Source organism: Manis pentadactyla, chromosome 7, assembly GCF_030020395.1.
Source record: "Manis pentadactyla isolate mManPen7 chromosome 7, mManPen7.hap1, whole genome shotgun sequence".
NCBI lineage: Eukaryota > Metazoa > Chordata > Mammalia > Pholidota > Manidae > Manis > Manis pentadactyla.
Genome location: NC_080025.1, coordinates 68,646,495 through 68,668,443, shown reverse-complemented (window position 1 = coordinate 68,668,443; position 21,949 = coordinate 68,646,495). Strand labels below are relative to the sequence as shown.

The 21,949-nt window shown below is 33.9% G+C and overlaps 1 protein-coding gene across 1 annotated transcript in view; it reads left to right on the top strand.

The window, feature by feature from the left end:
* SEMA3D (semaphorin 3D) overlaps window positions 1-21,949 on the top strand; it is a 186,486-nt gene that overhangs the window by 134,076 nt on the left and 30,461 nt on the right. The window contains exons 9-11 of the mRNA XM_036931702.2: window positions 7,726-7,840; window positions 8,974-9,043; window positions 11,734-11,878. Of these exons, the coding sequence (XP_036787597.1) occupies window positions 7,726-7,840; window positions 8,974-9,043; window positions 11,734-11,878 (330 nt within the window). The remainder of the gene's footprint in view (window positions 1-7,725; window positions 7,841-8,973; window positions 9,044-11,733; window positions 11,879-21,949) is intronic.

The following is a 21,949-nucleotide window of genomic DNA, read 5'->3' as shown; positions in this document are numbered from 1 at the left end:
TATGCTGCCATAATCATTGAAAATATAAACCTGAATGTCTGGATTAGTGAATTTGAAAATAACTAGTATATTGGTTGTTCCTGAAGTCACAAAAGTGTCTGAAATTGCCCAGTAAAATTTGTGGTGCCAGATCAAAGATGAAGGACACAGTCCTGAGGGACAATGATGTTTGAAGAAAATGTCTACAAAGACGGTTGAGAAGAAATAGAAATAGTTTGATTGCCTTAGTGAAGAAGTGGACGAGAATGTTGTCATAAGTCAAGGGAAAAAAAACTTCGTTTCAAGAAGAAAGCATCTGTCAGTAATGTTACACACCAGAGGGGCTCAGGTAAGATGATGACTCAAAATGAGGTGTCAGATTTGGCAGTAAGGGTGTCATCATCTTGTGCTTGAATGATACGAATACTCAACTTGAAATCAGATCCACCCTTACATCTCTGCTCTACTTCTTTCTAGCTCAGTTTGTTAACCTAGAAAATGAGGACACTCATCTCTTCCATGATTATTTTACCAAGGAAATGAAAGGCTTAAATGAGATCATATGAATTTGGATGTGACAGAAACTGAGGAAGGTACTGCAAAGCAAGGGTGACTTAGATTTCTGTTTTCAAGCAGTGAATGATCTAAGAGATTGACATATAAATAATGGAAATACATGGTCATATTACAGTGAGTTAAGTGTCTGTCATCTACACACATATACATCTTTTGGAGCCAATCAACTAACTGTGTTTAGGAGTATTGTGTCTCTTGGGGATTTAGAGTCAGGTTAGTCATCAAAGGTTATAGGGAAGAGATGATACTGTATTAGTTCTAAAGGTTGAAATCACTGTTATTTTTTTTGCTTTCATATTTAACAATATTTGTATTTTGAGGATGGGTCTTATTTCTGTATGTAGTCAAAAGAATTTGGAGACATCTGGTGAAAATTGTGTGAACAATTTGAACAATGCAAATTTTGAACAAGAGATGTGGACAGGAATAGACATTAAATAATAAAGAAACTAATTTAGAAAATAATTTCATAGGGCAATGTTGATCAATGACAGCCTCTGGAGAAGTATCTTCATTCAAAGAATCTCTTTCACTCTCTGGGTTTATCATATAGAACATGGCAGGACATATTTACTAATGAATTCTTTTTCACTAGTGTCACTACTTTCTAGTCCAACTACTTAGTTTTCTCATGTTTAAAATAAGGTTCTTAGCCTAGAATGATTTCTAAAGTGCTTGCCAGACTCTATAATTCTTTGTTTCTGTCAACAGTCAATATTTTAAAGCACTAAATGTTATACCTTACACCTGGACTGCTCTCAGATTTTCATGGTGAGGTAGTAAATGCTGATTGAACAGGTAAAATGGTATACAGTCAAGTCTCTGAAAAGATTGTGTTTATTTACTTTGCAAGTTAGTCCTTTCAGATACTGTTATTTATGTCTGTGTGGCGTTTATTACCTTGTGTGTGTGTGTGTGTGTGTGTGTGTGTGTGTGTGTGCATGTGTGTGTTTTTCCCTGTGAGTTAATGTGTGGAAATACTAGTCACTTCAGTGAGGCTTGCTTGCAACTTTCTGCCTCAAGGCTGTTTTGTATTATTTTTGGATTCTATTCATTTTTGGAAGCATTGTCCATTTGCTTGCTTATGCTAACCCACTCTGGATTCCAGCTGTAGGTTATGCCAGTTCTCTTTTTTGTTCTGCAGTCTTTCCTTTTGTCCATGCCAGGAATTCAGTTTGGATGGCCCTTTCACATAGCTTCCCTGGGGGTCTAATTAATAGTCCTTTGCTTTAATTCCACTTGCATTGTCTATTTTGATATATGGTCCTATTTGGACAATTACTGCCTTTGAAGATTTGTGTTTTTAGGATCATGACACTTTCCGTATTTATTGATCTCCAATGAGTTGTGGGGCTTTTTTGCTTACTTTCAATGTGTCACTTAAAACCTAAATGAGAGATTTAGAGCCCACGAGTTACAGATGTGCTTTTGCTTCACTTCCATCTGTTTTCCTGTCAAATTTCTAGGCAAGGATTTATACTGTTGGCTTTAGCTTTTTTTTTTTTTTTTTACCTTAATGGACTCTTATCCTACCTGAAAAAAGACCGCTTTAAATGCCTACATTTACCTAATTTTAATCTGTTAAATCTTAGAAACTGAATTCTTGAGCATAGCATATTACCCAAGTCCTGCATTTCTAATAATCTTTACAAGTTTTTGAAGTAGTTAGAAAAACATGTTCTCCATTTCGATTCTCCAATGCCAAATCAAAAACAGTCATCTCTATAAACAGTAGAATTGTTTTTCAGAAAAAAATTATTTTTGCCTTGAAAGCCTCTTCAGAATTTATTCTCTAAAAACTGCTGCATTCAGTACCTGCCATACAAGTTTTTTGTTTTCTTTCCCTCTCCCCTTTGTTTGCGATGTCTTGTGTTGTAGAGTTTTGTTTCTTCTCTACTTAGGTATTTCAGGATTAGAAGATGAAGTAGAAGACTCACTATTATAATTCTTTTTTGTTTTTGTATTTTAGTGGTCATAGTCTTTTTTTTGCATCTCATTGAAACAGTTATATGACACATAGTGCTAGTATATTGCAAAAGAACACTCATGGGCTGAAACGGAAAGTATAACATAGTTCTCTCATTTGACTCAGTGGGTAACAACTGTGCTATTTTCTATTCATTTGATGTGTTAAAATGTCCTCGTTTAAGCTCTCGATCTCAGTTTAACAATGCATTTTATTATATATGGTATGTCCATCTAATGAGGCTCTTGGGATCTTATTCTGGGTTTTCCTTTTTGTTTCTATCAGATCGTTATTATAGTTTCAAGCTTCTAAATAGGCCATCCTGTGTTTGGATATTCTGTATTGTTGTCATTTACTTACACAGCCCCATGTAGGCCATCTGTATTAAGTTTACAAATTTCCTAAAATCTGCCTCTAGAAACAACTCACTGAAGATTGAGGCAACATAGAGAGAAGTACATTGGCCAATGGCTCTGAAATGTCAGTTGACATGATTATATCTCTAGTATTTCCTGATTCAAATAGGTTTTTTAGGAGGTTTGAAGGCATATCTCAAAGCAAGACTATTTAAAACCTGCAAGGGGTAGCTGTTATTATAAATAACAAGTCAGATAAAAAATATGAATGATGTATTAAAATACAACAGGTATTACATCTAAAACACAAAAAATATTGCCCTAATCTTACTGAATTTGTAAGAAGGGTCAGTAGGAAGCCTGTGTGTTTGCCTCATTGTGACAGTTTCAATTATGGAAAAGACATTTCTATTGATTTACAATACTGTGGTATTTAGATCACACTTCAAAAGAAGGTAGGTAGTGTTAGTTCATGGTAAAATCTCTGAGATTAAATGTTATTAATGGGTAGAACTCGGGAGAAGGGTACACAAAACATACATAGATTATGGTTTTCCATGTGTCTCAGGGAATTCCCCTCTCTTGCCTTCACAAAGATGCAGAAGAACAGCGTTAGGTAAAAGAACTAAATTTTAAGCAAAGAAGAATCTATAACTTTGACTCCAGTATCAAACAGTTTTTTCTTTTTTAAGTGCTTAAGAGTGTGCCATTTTCTAGTGTTTATTGATTTGGAAAGCCTGGTGTCCTTTACCTTAAACTAATTAATATAGTGACAGATTTCTGAATGCACATCCATATTTTAATAGAATGCAACATGTTCACAAATGTCTTAGAGATTTCACTGGTTTATAAAGTCATCAGGATTTAAGAGCATATGACCTAAAAGTCAGTTATTACATTTTCCAACAGCTTCTGTTTCCCAATATATAAGTGAGAATGACAATATTTGTAAAGTGATGAGAGATCCTAAAGGAGAATGGTATGTAAGATAAAATCGTGTTTTAACAGATGAACCCAGCATAATGATCCAAAGGTCAAAAGACACATTCAATAAAAGTTCATGTGTGACAGCTTGTAGCTACTCCACATGTCTATGTAAGATTTATAAGGACTTCAATTTGCTAGGACAGTAGAAAGAAAATGGAATTACCATTAACCTGCCTCACGACTGATCTACCATGACTGGAAGATCATAGTATTTCATAATATGCAGCCATCACCTAGTCAAATGACTCAGATACTATATTTTAAAGCTGCCAAAAGATTGTAAATTGTGCTTTGTTTTATCTTAAGCGTTTTCCCCCACTTTTATTAATCACTTTCAAATTAAGAAATACCACAAATATATAAAAAGCTACAGAGAATAAGAAAACAGGTTCCACTCTGCACTCACCACCGGATTGAACACATGCGGTTGGGTTTGTTTACATTTAATCTCTTTGTTATTTTCATCTGTATCTTTGTGTAGAAGATTTCAAGGCATTTGGCAATCTGACCTCAAAGAAGCTGTGATAGAGTGGAGACACATAGAAGTCAGCAGTGACTAAAGCTGCTGATTCTGACATCTCAATAATAAATCTGTTGTGTTAGTGAGATAGTTGTGTTCTTTAGGACTTCACAAAAATAAGCAAGAAGGTGACAATTTAGTACAAAGGTGGTTACCACCCTTTCAGCCCTTTTCTGGGATAAAGTTCTCCAGGGGGGATTGTGTGGATTTGCAAACAAATCTAGAGACAGTGCTGGTCAACAAAGTCAGTCAACTGACACTTCCCTACAGGAGAAATACAACTCCTTGTGAACTGTCATGCTTCTGGATGCCTGTAAGAGTTACTCACTCGCCAGTCATTAAATGCTTATAATCCATTCCTGAGAGCTATTATACCCAAAACTACATTTGTTTTCCTGCTGACAGCTGGTGGCTTTCATCTTTGACCTGGATTTTTAAAAAATCTCTTTATTTCTTGAGGGGCCAGGGAAGGATGCTAGTTGCATAGGCAAGAGCATTTAAGATTCTTTTGTTAAAAGGATTGCAATTTCCATTTGTCAGGTTAAAAAACTATATACAGTACAGTATGAATCCCTTTCCTGTCCAACAAATTTGGAGCTAATAGAAGAGTTAAAATTTTTTTCATGGTCTGAAGTAAGGGTGGTAATTGCAAATAGAAAGTGGATAATGTTTGAAAATTGACATTTATTGTGACTTTTATCTAATAAAATGTTTAAAAAGAGAATGTATTGCTCATTTTTATAATGACATGATATGTATACTTGTTAAAGTACACACATGTGCAATCCTTTTAACAAAAGAATCTTTAAATGCTCTCTAGAATAGAGATTTCCTGACCAGTCTCTGCATGTCTGAACCCTCCTATGGATTTTAAAGGCAGTACTAAATCTAATTCTTTAGTGAGGCCTATCTTCTTTCCCCACTACAGAGACGTTTCAGAGGATGCTTAAGTTCTTTGACATTATCTATACTTTTATCCATACTTTTCCAAAGTCTTTTACCAATTTTATCTTGTATTTTTAGTTATTCACTAATTATTAAACACGCATTTACTAAACACCTGATAAGCAGGGTGTTAGTGATATATATGGAGTTAGACATTGGATAAAAGGAATAAGAGAGTACATTTTCTGGTGGAGATTAAAAACTAAGTTGACCCTTGAATAACACAGGGGTTAGGGCACTAACCTCCCCTCCCCAACCCCCACACACAGTTGAAAATCCATGTGTAACTTTTGTCTCACAAAAAAATTAAGTACTAATAGCTTACTGTTGACTGGGAGCCTTATCAATAACATAAATAGTCAATTTACATGTATTTTGCATATTATATATATATAACATACTATATTCTTACAATAAAGTAAGCTAGAAAAAAGAAAATGTTTTTCAAGTTGTCACAAATCTCCAAATACTTTTCCAATATATTTATTGAAAAAATATCAGTGTATAACTGGACCCACACAATTCACACCAGGGTTATTCAAGGGTCAACTGTATTAAAAAATAAACTAGGTGTTATTTTGCTTTTTATTAGCACTATGTGTCAGCAATTCTAAACAGTATCAGTACAAAATACTACTGTCAAAGAACTCCTTTGTTGGCCCAAATTCTAAACATTTGCTATAGTTACTATTGTGTTTTTATTATATATATGCATACATAGACAAGTATGTATAGTTATCTCCCAACACATGAACTCAGCTATATACATGTTCTAAGAACAAGATCATATTGATTTGAAATCATTTAAAAATTAAGACACTGAGACATGATACAAACTGTGAAATGTGATACTTTGTTATGTGCAAATTTTAGTTCATATATTAAATACTTTCTTGAATTTAAATTTTAAAATTCTTCTTTTTAAATTGTTGTAACCTAAATGAGTCAAGAAAATAATAATTATTATTTATACAGTGCAGTTAATGAAAATTAGTCTGTTTTATGGTAGAGAAGGATGTAAAACATGGGTCACTTTGGTAGAGGGGGATGCAAAACACGTATCACACCCTTGCTATTAGGTGTTAAGACTCTAAAGATAGCTATGGTCTCTGGTCTCACAAACCTTACTTGACTTCTCAGCTCTCCCACAAATCTAAGAGCCTTCTGAGATACGCTTCATTGCTATCATTATATCATCTGATAATTTGGATTTCTGTATTACCCACATCAATACTAAAAGAGATCTCTCTCTCTGTCCTCCTCCCCCTTTTTTCAGGAATAACAGCTATTTATATAACTTTGAAGTCTCCCATTTGGAGTGATATTTTAATTTGATGAAGTCAAATAATTTGGAGTAGTCAAATAACATCTCATTTAATTTAATTTTCAGAGATAAAAGAAGTACAGGGAAGTCAGGTCCTAGGACCTGAAATCTGACAGTGAACATCTGTTAACTTTATAGAACACAGACTGCATGAAGAATTAAAGTTTTTATATAATTTTTACTTACATGTAAATAATGGCTCCTAAGGTAATTTTAGTAAGTAAAAATTAAGTACTTAAATATTTATACCAATTATACTATTTATTTATCATAAGCATAGCAGATCTAGGTCAGACAAAAATCATATTAATTTAGTGTTCACAAGATGTAGTAAAATAAAAATAAGAAATAGATCTTTTTACAGTGACTTACTGAATAGCATAACCCTGTTCTATTGAATTGGTTTAAACGTTTGTTTTGCTAAATGTCTAAAGAACATTTTTCATGAAATATTTCAAACTAAAACAAAGTAGGGAAAAATATAGATTAGTATTTAAAACAAGATTGCTTTTGTATGTATTTATGTTGCCTTGTTGTTTAGTTAGTAGGGCACTAACTTTGGAAAAGAGTATTTTAAAGTCTATACCAATGCCTATTTCTAAAGGATACAAATATTGATCTTAATCATATGCACAATATATGTAGGCAACACAAGTAGCCTGGCCCTATGCTAAGCACTTCACACAGTTTTTCTACTTAAGCACCAAAATAACTATAGTCCAGGGAATTAACCATATTTTTATCAATGATAAAACAGAGGTCATGGAGCAAAAATTGACAGGGGTGGGATTTGATTCCAAGCCTACCTTTTTTCCTGGAGCCTTGCATTCATCTACTTATTTAGTAGAACTATGTTGTTTACACTACATTCATTTAAGCATGAGAAAAATATTTAATGGGGATGCACAAAACTGCCTTTTCCGTTATTTGAAAAATCAAGAACTAAAATCATAGGCTCTCTGTCTTTGTAAACAATGACATTAATAACACACTACCTGCAATAGCCACCAGTGTTAGCTGGTGACTGAGTCATGTTGGTGAATCTATATCTTTGTTTTTCCCTTTTTTTCAGAATGATGTTGGGGGACAACGCAGCCTGATAAACAAATGGACAACATTTCTTAAAGCCAGATTGATTTGCTCGATTCCTGGAAATGATGGGGCAGATACTTATTTTGATGAGCTTCGTGAGTCAAGTGTTTCTTTTTTCTTAAAAAGGTCTTACTGCCCAAATAATCCAGTGTTTATTTTATTTGAACCCCAAATCCTTGACTATATAGCCCAATACAGCTTGCAGGAGTGATGCTTACTAAATTCACACACACAGAACATGCAGGGGCCCCCAAGTCTGGGTGCACATTGTAATGACGCAACTCCTTGCTTTCTAAGTGTCCTTGGAGTTAAGAGGGAAGCAAAATTGCAGCAGGAGACAAAAAGTACTAGCTCTGGGAATACAAAGTACGTCTCTTCTCCCTGTGGTCTTTATTTTAGAAGGAGCTACTGTCCATAGACAGACAGAACTTTGGTTCTTGATTCTGCAGATGCCCTCTGCTGGAGAGCATGGGAGATTTGGTGTATTGTCCCCCCCCCTTAATAAAAAAGATTATTGGAGAAGGGTTAGATTCTTCTCTTTCATTTCCCCTTTTACTCCTCTCTACTCTAGAAGGAATTTTTTTCAGTTGTATATAAAGTTAGCATCATTAGCTTTTATCTTTTGAACTTTTGTTTTTGCCGTGCAATGTAAAAAGGATTATGTCAGTATTGTATTTTATAGTACTAAAGTAAATATTCAGTATTCATAGATGCTCTCTCATATTGTAATAACCATGTTCACATCTTAAATAATCTTTAAAGGATATTATTTACACATACTTTAATATCAATACTGCTCAAGTAATTACACAAGTAATGCCACATAACGAATTTGTGTAGCTATTTTCATATTGTCAACAAACAGATAATTGAATTGCAGGATAATACCTTTTATATTGTAAGGTAAACATAAAGTACATTTCTGTTTCTATACTATATGAAATCATACGCCACTAACTGGAAACCATCGTGGAAATTATCAAACCAAGCATCCCATTTATAGGTTATTGAAGTAAACACCTCAGAGGTTAAATGTCCCACTCAGTGTCACACAATTAGTAAGAAAATAAGTTTTTGTACTTAATTTATGTCATAATATAACTATTTTCACTTTTATCTTCATTTTATATACTGCTTATAGTCTCAGAAATATTGAATTATTAAAGAAGAAACAAGTAATACTGAAAAAATAAAAACATATTGAATCATTATTTTTTCCCCTTAACAGAAGACATTTACTTACTCCCCACAAGAGATGAAAGAAATCCTGTAGTATATGGTGTCTTTACCACAACCAGGTAAGTTAAAAAAATGCTTGTAATCCTTTCAAGAGATTTATTATTTATGTGCATGTAAAAAAATATATAGTTAGATATTCTTTTTTGTCCCCTCCTTTTGTGTGAAAAAATAGCACATTTAAAAATTTTTTATCTTTTCACTTAGTGTTTCCTGGAAATCTTTAAATATCAACACATAAAATCTCTTTTTTCTTTTTATACCCACAGGGTATCCCCTGTGTTAATCACCATGCTTTATTTAGCCAGTCCCCAATATATAGACTTTATATTGTTTCCAGTTCTTTCTAGTACACATAATGCTTCAATGACTAACCTTGTATATGTGCCATTCTCTGTATAAGCAAGTATATCTTTGAAGTGAATTTCCATACAAAGGTGTGTGCATATATTACAAAGGCATTTACATATATTAATCATAATAAATAATAGGTCAAGCTGGGTGACATAGAGATAGTACTAAAGAAATACATGACTTAGTCATTGACTAGGGTGCAGTCATGAGATGAGATACTCCTGACTTTTAAAATGTTACCACATTCTATCTTATTTGCACTTCCCTCTTAACTTACAAAGATGGGAGTTAGGCTGTTATTTTCACTATATCATCACTGCTCTAATAATTGAGGCAAAGGAAGTTTGTATTACTTGCACAAAGAAGAGGAGCCAAATAGTAGCAAAAGTGACAAAAACTAAAGGTATTTTCTTAATTTCTACTCTTGTATTCTTGTCTTTGTGCATAATACTATCCTGTACTTATTGAGACACTGTGACTTCCTTAAAAGTCACCCTAGCATTTATGAAACTTTTTCAAAGAATATGTCGAGTCTACTTAATTTTATTTACATTAATTCTATTTACTTCAATAATTTACATTTGACCATGTTCAAAGTACATCCTTATTACTGTTATGTTCTACTGTCCATAGTACATTCTTTGAAATACTTTTCGTTATTCCCAGCTCTACTATCAATCCTTACCTATGGGAATTAGCAGTGTTGGTATTACTACCAGAGAGGGGGGGTCTTATGGCCTTCTTTTTAATAATTATTAAAATACCTTGTAGGCAGATTATAATTTATTTTCTGTGGCATTACCCTCATTTAGTTCACCTTGTACTTCATACCAGTAGTCTCAAATGTCCTATTGGTTCAGGATATCAGAAAACAAAATCCTATTTGGTTAATTATAAGATACAGAATGTGAATGCTTAATTATGAAAATAAAGAAGATACCTTGACAAGCTGCTGTTTGGGTTCCATTTTTCTGCTTATTTTATCTGAACTAAAAAGGTAGAAGGCGAGCAAGTGTCTGTTGCCCTCAGGTTAAGTATCTTAGCCCAACTTCTCTCGGCATCTTTCCATTCAGAGAACTTTCATGTGTATTCCACACACGCAGCATAGATATGTGCCAGGAAAATGTAGCACCAAGATAGTTTTTTTTTACTCCTACCAAGTTTCTGCTCACCCAGAGTGTGAAGTTACAAGACATCTCTTTGTTCTTGGTGTACTTTATTATTTTTTTTTTAATGAGCCCTGAAGAGTGAGGTAATGTTGGGATGCATGTCACATCCTTTGTCCAATAAGGTGTAATTAATCTGCAATAATAGCAATGCCATTAAGCATGATGTGTCATTCCTTTGAAATATTGTAGGCAGATCATGTGATTATTACAGGAGCATCACCTTCCTTCTTAGCAGCTAGTTTTTTCCTGGCTGCCCGTGTACTGTAAGCTCCTGATGCTTCACATTAATGTTATTCCAATAATATTTATTATTGACTTATTCATGCTTAAAAATCCTTAGCTTATTTGTGTAGTGCTGATGTGATATGCCTCTTAGATCATAAAGGGCGACCTCGTTTTTAAAAACAGGAATCGCTGAAAGTTTTAAACTCAAAGAAAATGTCTTTTAACTTCCAGAAACAAACAAACAGAAAAAAAGAACACCTGATAACAGCACTGACAGGTTTCATTAGTAGTCTAAAAAAATTTGTAGAATTTCCATTTGTAGAGCTTTTCTGCCTCTTAATTATGTGTGCTCCAATCCTGAGTGATATGATTAATCTTCAACATCAGATAAGTTACATATATGAACTCAGGAACTGAAGAAGGAGCAAAAAAGACTGCTTTGACATTTTCTGAAATTAATAAAAATTACATGAGGAAATTATTAATAGGCAGTATTTACAGACACTTTAAGAAAACATAAATGAGATCTTTATTACTTCAATATCTAAATATTAGAAAAATTAGGTAATCTATTTTATGTTTTAATTTCTTTAGAAGGCATCATGCCCAATAACTTCAAATAAAATTCAAGAGCATGTGGATAAATATAATAATCATTCCCTCATATTCCTTTCTATTCTCCAATTTTTCTAGGTAATTTCCTATCTATCTATCAGTATCAATTAGATGCCACCTGCTCCCTGAAAAGTTACCAGGCAGCCCTGAATTGGGTAGCTGCATGCTTGCTTAGCTTACTGTAATTTCCTGTAACATAACTGTCATCACACTTTATTCAGGATTACTTGGCTATATGCTCCTTGAGGACATAAGCACATTTTATCTGTAGCACCCATCAAATACAGTGTGCTGAATGAATGTGTCTGTAGCACCTGGTTATAGTATGTGCTCAAAAAATGTGCACTGAATGAGCCAGTGAATGATTGAATCATGTTGCTTTCTTTTAGCTCTATCTTCCAAGGCTCTGCTGTTTGTGTGTATAGCATGGCTGATATCAGAGCAGTTTTTAATGGTCCATATGCTCATAAGGAAAGTGCAGACCATCGTTGGGTACAGTATGATGGAAGAATTCCTTATCCCCGACCTGGCACAGTATGTATCCAATTTAATAATAAATTGTTTTTTAAGCCCATATTCTCTTCCTCATTCTGTTATAATAAACTATGCTCTGGACCACAGCAAAATATACTGTGCTTTTTGAAGTACCTGTTATTTATTTATAGTGATGTATTAGCATTTTCATCCTTCACTGGAACTGAACAGTTTTCTTTTGAGTAAGAATTTTAAGTACTATCGGAAACAATGCACTGTATCGTAAGGAGCAGACTGTGCTTAGTATATAGTTCTTATCCTAAGTCTATAGAATCATTAAAATGATTTAATATCTAAAATGACAAATAACCCATGCTAGATGAAAATGCCAAGTAAGTGTTTGTTCCCCACAAACAGCTCTACATATAGCTAGAGTCTTCAAATCTCCACTTTAAAAACACCACATCAGTAATAATGGCTAATTTTGTGTTTGGATGTCCTTTCTTGTTATACATTTGTCTTTTCTTACTATATTGCACCATGGAATTATACCCATATTGTACATGGGGGAAAGACCTAGAGAATCCTGAGTCCAAAATTCTATTCAAGTAGTAAAATGATGCTTAAAGCACAGATGAAACAAGTAAGAAATGTGTTTTAGAGCTTATGCATATGTTTAAAAAAAACTTTGCTGTTTTAAACCTGCATGTGCATTATAAATAGGCTTTTGTTTTGTTTTGTTGATGTAATTCAAGCAGTTTTAAGTTATTTAAATATTTTAGGATTGGTCAGTTGATGTAATATAACGGGCAAAATGCTTAATTTTTCATTTAAGATTTATTATGAATATTTCTACCATGAGGTCTAAAATAATAATTGAAAAATTGTTAATCCTTTTCATTCTGAGTTTTGTCTCTCCATATGTTTGTTCTTCAAGGGAAAACAGTTGGTAGCTAGGCTTTCTAAATTCTCTTTGTATCTTCCAGTCACATAGCCTAATACAATTAAACTTGGGAAATACACTGTGCAACCTTGTGTATTTTCCTTTTCATAATTTTTTAACATAAATATGTTTTAGAGATGTTTTCTCTACTGATTGTAACGTAATCACATTTGTGGGGTTTTTTTGCAAATAATATGATTTTTCAGGACTATTTTATTTTCTTTAAATGTAAAAGCTCTACTTGTGTTATTTTATTTTTAACAGTATTACAGAGTATAGGTACTCTTAGGGCGTTCAGGTACTCTTTGAAAGGCTTTACAAATCTTAATCTTCATAACGACGACTCTCAGAAGCAAGTGTTTTTACTACTAGTTTCACAGCTGAGCAGTCTCAGGCGCAGATAGCTAGCCACTGGCCCGAGGTCACAAAACGAGGGCGTGGTGCAGCTGAGTTTTAAATCCAGATACTCAGGCAGCAGAATCTGACCTTTGAATCCTGGTACTATATTAGAGACTTTTAGTGTTAAATTATATTTCCCCTTCCATGTAGATCTTTCATTGAATATATACATATTGAATATATATAATGAATGCATATACATATATGTATATATATATATTTTTATATATTCACATATAAAAAAATATATATATATATTTTTATATGTGAATATATATTAATATATATATGCATATTTCATATACTATATATATTTTATGTAAAATGTATATAGAGAGAACATTTATATGTGTTTCTTCTTTTTTTAGGAGATTGATTAAAATTCAGAGCTCTAGCTGGGGAAATTTTACCATACCAGGCTTCTGGGATTAAATATCATAGACTAGCATAACCTTCTGAGCTGTTTCTACATGTGTTTGCTTTAAAAAATAAACATTGACCACTGAGGCCATTTAAAAAAAAACCTTTTCAGTATCTGTATGTTACTAAAGATTGAAAACATCCACGTTAATTGTAGAAAATTATTTGCATACATATATACAGTAGGTGATTCTTGTAATACTAAGAAATTGAAATTAACTGTCAGAAAATCACAAACTGATGCCAGATAGCATTATTTCCTAATTATGGTGAGGGTTGGAGGTGATTTCACTACTTCCCTGCTCCTGCCTGAGGATGTGAATGCCATATGAAATTTAAAGACAACTCACATATTACAGGATTCTCCTCATAAGTTCACAGCCACTTCGTCAAAATGTGATAGGTTAACACCCAATGCCCACCCCCAGTGGTAAAATATTCATGTCAGTGAAGAGAGTTTTTCATCAATGAGAAAAGAAACACCACATTTGGTAAACAGACCAGTCTTTGCTGCTGAGTACTCAAAACATAAGTTGTTTACACTGTGGTTATTTTTCTTGAAGAGTTCAAAATTATCTAGGGAATAGGCTGTATCCACACTACCAAATAAATACTTAACATTTTTTTTTCCTTTTGAACAATTTAGAGAAGGAAAAATATTACCAGACATAGGGAAGTACCATTTAGCAGAGTTATTCCTTTATCCTTTCTGAACATCAGTATTTCTCATAGAATTCCTATGCTTTTGCTTTTTTAAATGTGTAACACAATTGGACCTGAAGCTAAGCTTTGAAAGTTACGTCTTGTAACCACCGAGAGTCCCCAAATCACGATGGTTCCACTTAACAGTTTTTCAACTTTACAGTGGTGCTAAAGCTATACACATCCAGTAGAAACAATACTTCAAATTTTCAATTTTGATCTTTTCCAAGACTAGGGATAAGTAGTTTAATATTGTCTTGTCATGCTGGGCAGCCACTATGAGCCATAAATCCCAGTCAGTTGCATGATCATGAGGATCAATAACCAATGTGCTGACAGCTATTCTGTACCCCAACAAATGTGCTGTTTTTCCTTAAGTACAGGATTCAATAAATTGCATGAGTTATTGAACATTTTATTATAAAATAGGCTTTGTGTTAGATGATTGTGCCCAATTCTAGGCTAATGTAAGTGTTCCTGAACATGTTTAAGGTAGGCTAGGCTAAGGTATGATGTTCTGTATAGGTTAGGTGCACTAAATGCATTTTTGGCTTACAATATTTTCAGTTTACAATGGATTTATCAGTACATAACCCCACTGTAAGTCATGGAGGATCTGTAATCTTTTATCTATAGCATGTATTTGGGCCAGTGGTGGTAACAAGATAGAAAGACACAGTCTCCTTCAGAAGGACTCTAGCAGAACATTTTCTTTTATCAAGTAGATTATGTCATTTTTATAAAACTTGGATTTAAAAAAAATATCCAAGTTACTGTCAGAGTTATTTTACTTGGAAGTTTTGGTTGCAAAGAGAGTTTTTTCTTGCCATTCTAAACTAAACTCAAATGATGTCTATGCTGGTTTTAGATGGGGAGCACCCATACAAGTCAGTTTTAGAAATGTAAAACAATAATACTGGGGTATTTTCAAATTATTTTTCATTGACCAACCTTTTCCAATTGGTTCTGCTTAAGAATAGTGATGTCCATTCAGCCTCAGGGAGGCTACAGTAGCCAAAGGATGTGTTATTTCCAAGTAACTGTTTACTTTTAAATTCTCTCACTATGACCAAATTGAAATTGTCTGAAATCATACATAAATGTATAACTTTTTTGCATCATTACTTCTAGTAATTTTTAAAAATGATGTCTTGCTTTATATGTGTACAGAATGCTAATGCTCAGATTTTCCACATTATATTTGGGTGGCTGATGTTGAAGTTAGGAACATCATATATCTGATGTGAAAATCTATTACTCAAATATGCTTTTCATAAACTAACTTTACAATTTTAAATAACTCATATTCATAAAATCATTGTAATTATATTTCACGGAGTATCAAGTAACTACATTTGTAAAATTTGAGAATCCAAGAGCTGGAATGGATGATAGAGACCACATAATTCACCCTCGTTTTACAGAAGAGAAAACCAATGCCCAGAATAGCTAAATAACTTTCTCAATATCAAATTGCAAACACTACAGAATGAAGAGGGATTTCGGGGTTTTCTGACCAGCCTTCTCTCCTTTATTTTTTAATATTCTCTAACATTCATCTATTCCTGATTGGTATACTGTTGAATGCACTACCTAAAATTTTTACATCATCTCCTGACATTTCTCACATCTGTTCTTTTAAGCAGTCTGATTTCAGTAATTTTTATTTAAGTGAAGCTGTCTTATTTTCTAAAAACTTCCAATTCAGAAATTTTAGTTGAAAACTATTATTGAACAAACCTTATGATCCAGACACAGTAATAAGGACTTATATGTTATCTCAATACAGCCTTACAACATAATAGTGTAGCTATTATTATCCCAATTTTATGAATAAAAAAAGAGTCCGATAAAGGTAAATGCATGTTCCTGGTATTATACTTTGGGAAGTGGTTGAGACTGAGATTACATTTAGGTTTACTTGACTCCAAATTAAATGCTATTAATGTCCACGCCATTCTACTTTCAGGGAGATAATGGTGAATGACCAAGAAGAACCTTACATTGTTTACCCAGGGATTGATATGTTCTCTGCACAAATAATAATGAAGTTTTGAAACCTTATTGCCACTTGTCATTTCTTTCACTTCAGTTCAGGGGAACACATCTTTAATAAAAGCATTGCTGAATAATTTGCTCTCTATGAAATGTCAGAATCTTTACTGAAAGCTACTTTACACTTCAGCTAACATTTTAAAATAGATAATTTAAAAACCACCTTTGCATTTACATTTTCTCATCCATCTCACAATTAAGGTTGAATTCTAAGGTCTTCCAGCAGTGCCTTCTGTTAACATTATTGCTTTGGTGAACAAACACTACAGCTTCTAGAGTGTGAAACTCTGAATGTACAACTTCTTAGTTTTGACAGAATTCTATACTCCCTGTGACAAAAGTCAAATCTAAACTCTTAGCCTTACAGTGATACCACTGCCCTGCAATGTTTATAAGCCTGGAAAATCAAGGGTACATTTATAGAATTCCTTCTCTGCAAGGGTTTCTTCTGCCCTCTGGTGTCCAATAGAATGTCTGAACAAACTGTCTTTTGTTCAGATGGACTTTTCCTATCATTATTAAATTGCTGGTCTTGGTAATAAAAGTTCCAAGTGAAATGAAGTATGGAAGAATCTACCATACAGTGAGTAAGATAAGTCAGATACAGAAACTAAACCAAGGTCAAGTCAAAAATAACTAGCTGCTAGGAAATTCAGAATCTGAGGAAGAGTTTTGAAGGCAGAAGATTTCAGTTCTGGTATTTGATTTATTGTGAAAGATTAAATCTGTAGTTTTATTCTTTGGTGATAAGGAATTTTTATGATTTATGCATAAATGTTAAATATTTTTTAATGTTTACTTGAAAGTGAGTTTCAGTGTTTAAACCATTCTCTTATCAAAAAGGTGAGAAGAACTTTTGGCATGAAATTTACCTTCTTAACAGATTTTTCCATGTACAATACTGTATTATGACCTCCAGGCTATAATACTGTACAGCAGATCTCTAGAATGTATTCATCTTGTGGAACTGAAGTTGCATACCCTTTGCTGAGTGACTTCCCATTTTCCATCCCCCCCAGCCCCAGACAACTGCAGTTCTATTCATTGCTTCCATGAGTTTGGCCACTTTATATACATAAATGGAATTATGCAATTTGTGTCCTGTGACTGTCCTGATGTCCTAATGTGTCACTTAGCCTAATGTCCTCCACGTTTATCTGTGTTGTCACATATTGCAGGATTTCTTTCCTTTTTAAGACTGAAAAGTATTCCATTGTATGTACATAATGACATATTTGTATCCATTCATTAGAACAGTTAGGTTATTTCCACATACAAGATAAAGGTTCCTGAAAAAATAAAAACAGAACTATGATATGATACAGTCTTCCCACTTCTGGGTATTTATCCAAAAGAATCTGGAAGGACTGATTAGCACAGGATCTTGAAAAGAGATTAACACCCCATGTTCTTGCAGTGCTTTTCACAATAACCAGAATGTGGAAATTACTTCTTTCCCAAGTGCAAATATTTAAGAAATGTATGTTTCAGTACTCTTGAGTCATTTTGCCACTGTTTTTGACAATTTCTAAACCTCTAATTTTGTAAAAATAACGATTCACTTTTAAATTCCATTTTCCCCCATATAGTAACCACTTTTATTGTTAAATGTTTTTGCTTTCCATTTTTGTTTGTTTTAGCCTTACTTTTTTTTCCCCTTAGAGCTTTTTATTTTATTGATGTATCATTGATACACAATCTTATGTTGATTTCAAGTGTACAACACAGTGGTTCAACAGTTACCTCTATTATGAAGTCCTCACCCCCAGTAGGGCAGTTACTATCTGTCAACATAGGAAGATGTTACAGAATCATTGGCTATATTCTCTATGCTGTACTACCATCACTGTGACCAACTTATATTATGATTGAGTATTTTGTGCCTCTTTATCACTCACCCCACACATCCACCCCAGCCCCTCCTCCATGTTACCCACCAATCACTTCTCAGTGTTTACGAGTCTACTGTTTTAGCCTTACTTTTAATAATCAAAACTTAGATGTGAATTTTTCAACTAAGGCTCCATCTTTTGGTAGAGAGCAAAAAAGAAATAGTTAGAGGCATTCTCTTTTAATTTCACAGCTTGAATTTACTATGTGTACACTGGTGAATAACAAACACATTGTAATACCCATTAATAGCTTAAACACCAGCAAAACCTCTTCTTTGTATATAGGTCCTGTAAAAAGGTGAGGCACATGGTGGTTCTGAGCATTCCTGTGAATTTCTTGGTTCAAATATTTGACGCAAAGCCATGTTTCAAGGAACACTATGACATGATGAAAAGCATCTTGGACTGTGTACTTACAGACTTGACTTCTCACCCCAGCTCTGCCTCTTACACTATCTGACACTGGACACATTGGATAAATGTTCATTTTCAGCTCTAATTCTTCTTATTGTTGCCATTATTGATGGGGGGGGGGTTGTTTGATTTTAAATGACATGAAATATCAAAGCCATTAAGCTAACTTGCTTCTTTCTATTTATTCCCTCTCCATGGTGTATTTCTGAGTATAGATAATGTGTGCTTGTCCTTTTAGAGACAAAAACAGAAGAAAATATTAAAATGTCCTGTAAAACTGACTAAGAATTGTTAAATCTCAAATAATCCCTGAAAACATCTCCCCTCTCCAATTCTGTTTTAGGAATTCAAGTCATATCCATATATTAACCAATCAGCTATTTAATTTAACCAGCCTATTGCCAAAAAAAATGTTAAGTGGTTTTTCAACTACCACCATATGTAAAATAATGAAATCTCTCCCTTCTATGACATTTCAGATTTTTGTTTAAATAAGAAGCCCTACCACGTACACCTCCTCACATGGGTTTTTCTCTAAAATAAATCAAAAGTAAAGTCTAAGCAGTTTCTCCCTTTGCAGTAGGGTCTTTATTGTCCTCTGCTGTGAAATAAAATCTCCCAGACTGTGGCTGTGAATGTGGATATGTCTAAAAGTCCTTATTTGTTTCCCACCAAATTATTAATCATTCTAACATTATGAAAGATTGAAAAGTAACAAAGTTCTTTTGATTCCAGGTCCACTGGAAACTTTATCTTACCAGATATGCTACCTTGGACCAGCTCTGGGTCCCTGCATAGCCATCTGTTTTAAAAAGGCTGTTTTTACGCTGACATATCAAAGCATCACTGTCTTAACTGAGATTGATTTATGATTTTGCTTCAAAAAAGCAAATCCTGGAGAGATTGTATCATAGGATAATATTATATAATGTTCAATAACTGGATATATGTAATGGTACTTCACCTAGAACTAGAATGATTGCTGAGACATTCCAACTTTTACCTTGGCCTCTGTTCTCAGCAGCTGGGATTTGAGATGACCATGGAATCCACAACTTCCAGCACCTTTCGGGAACCCTGTTTTCCCTTCCTAATCTACCTAAAATATTTGGCTTGGGCAATGATATTCTCCCACGACACATTGTTTTCATAGAACTGATGACAGAATTCTGTGTCTTTGCTGATCTCCTAAGTTAGATCTGGGTTATAAACTGGGCTGGCCCCAGGAAGGATTTTCTTGATTGTATTGCAGAAAATGAGTGATCAGGTTGATTTCAAAAGTAAGTTTGCAAAAGAAAAACACGTAATTCAAAAATAGTATCTTAAAATTTCTTTTGATTTTAATAGTGTTAGACTGTAATAGTCTTACAAATGAGACTAAAACATAATGGAAGAATTCCCTCACTGTGTCTTATTACAATATCTTCTCATTCATGCATCTGAGGAATATGGCTAACAGTTTGTTTTACTTGTTTTGTTTTGTTTTAAGTAAGGCTTTCCTAATTAATCTATACTCAGTGGAAAACTTCGGGAAAATCTCATTATGTATCACTGGCTCATAGGTGCATTTCTACCCTATTAAATTCAGTTTTATTTTCTCCCCAACATTTGTTCACTACATGACCTTCTACTTAATGAGATAACAGACTGCTACTTTGTCACCACATCCAGGTTTAGAGAATGTTTTTAATTCTAAACCTTCTGGGCTTTTTATTCTAGGATGGAGAAGCAGGGTTAGGGGTAGAATCTGGGTCTCCTTACTTGAAGTTCCTAAATTTGATTACACCGTGGGGGGTATATGACAAACTATTACTATCATTTTCCTTTAACTGTATCTAGCATATAATTTCTCTGAAATGGTGAGAGACAACTAATTTCTAACCATCAATTTTTTTCAACTGTTTTTCAGCTTTCTTTTCCACAGAGCCAATATTCTCTTTTAAAATAAGGTTCTTCAACTGTACACCTAAATTTGTGCATTTTATTGTTTGTATGTCAATTAAAAAAAGACAAAATAAAATAAAATTATCCAAATTCCAGGCTACTTACTATTGTTCAATAGTGTGTGTTTTCCTTTTTCTGGTATAGAAATTCCTCTACAAGACAGGGAACTTCAAAAAATAAAGGAAAAGATATAAATTTACCTCTGTATTTGCCTCCCCGCCCCCGGCCTTTTCATCTCTGATAATGAACATATTCTCTTGTTCATTATCTATCCTTGTCAATATCTGTTATAAATTGATTTTTAGATGAATAAGCAAAGGGATAGGATTGCACCTATTAAATTGCAATTTTTACTTTATAAATGAAAAATCAAATTTCCTTACACCTTTAGTTTATTTTTCCCAGTTTGCCGAAATGAAAGCCTTGCTCAGTCTTTCCTTGTGCCCTGTCTTTCTTTACATTAGTCATTCCTCTGATTTGTTTAAAAGGAAACTGCAAACTGTAGAGAATAGCTTGAAGCAGCAGGGGGACAAAACTTAACATCTGTGTGGTGCCTTTCCAAGGAGCAAAGTTCCCTCATTGGATAAAACCCATTTATTTCCCCTCATCTATTGCTTCCCACTTTACTACTCAAGGCCCTGTACAGACATGCAGCACCCCCCAAGCATAACATGATCACAGCTGGACAGCAGGGGCAACGGCCATCCCAGGGAGGTGCTGGGCCTGGCCTTTTTGCTGCTGAGTTAGCCTCTCAGCTCAGCGGCTCCTGGGCAGGTTTCTTTTCTCTGACTTACAATCTTGTGCCTATATTGTTTCCAGTAAAGTACTGACTTTTTAAAATTTGAGTGATAGCTCCCTTTCTTTTCCCTCCCTCTCAAATTTCAAACTGTCTTAGTTTTTCAAAACAGTAGATGGAGACACAGATAAATTCCCTGATGTATTTTCCACAGTACTAGGAGCTAAAGGGTTGAAAGTCTGGCACATGTTAGAAAGCTGGCAGCAGAAATAAATGGGCCTCAACAGCATATTCAGATGGCTGTGTTAATAGGTAGAAATTAAAAGTATATGCATACAGAGAAAACTTCACTGGATTTTTAATACCTGGGATGTATAGCTGCACTAGGAAATTTTCTATGATTTTTTTGAAGGAAAATAATTGAACATGATCATTTGCTTTAGTGGAAGCAGTTTCCCACACTCTTTCTCTTTTTCCTTTGTGGAATTTTTTCTGTCTACTTTACTCTTATCTGGATATTTGGTTGGCATCTCAAGCTATTTTTAGGTCTGTGTGCTACACAGCTATATGATATCAAAGGAAAATTCCAATAGTTTTTAGTGTACTACAATAACAGTATTTGGTTC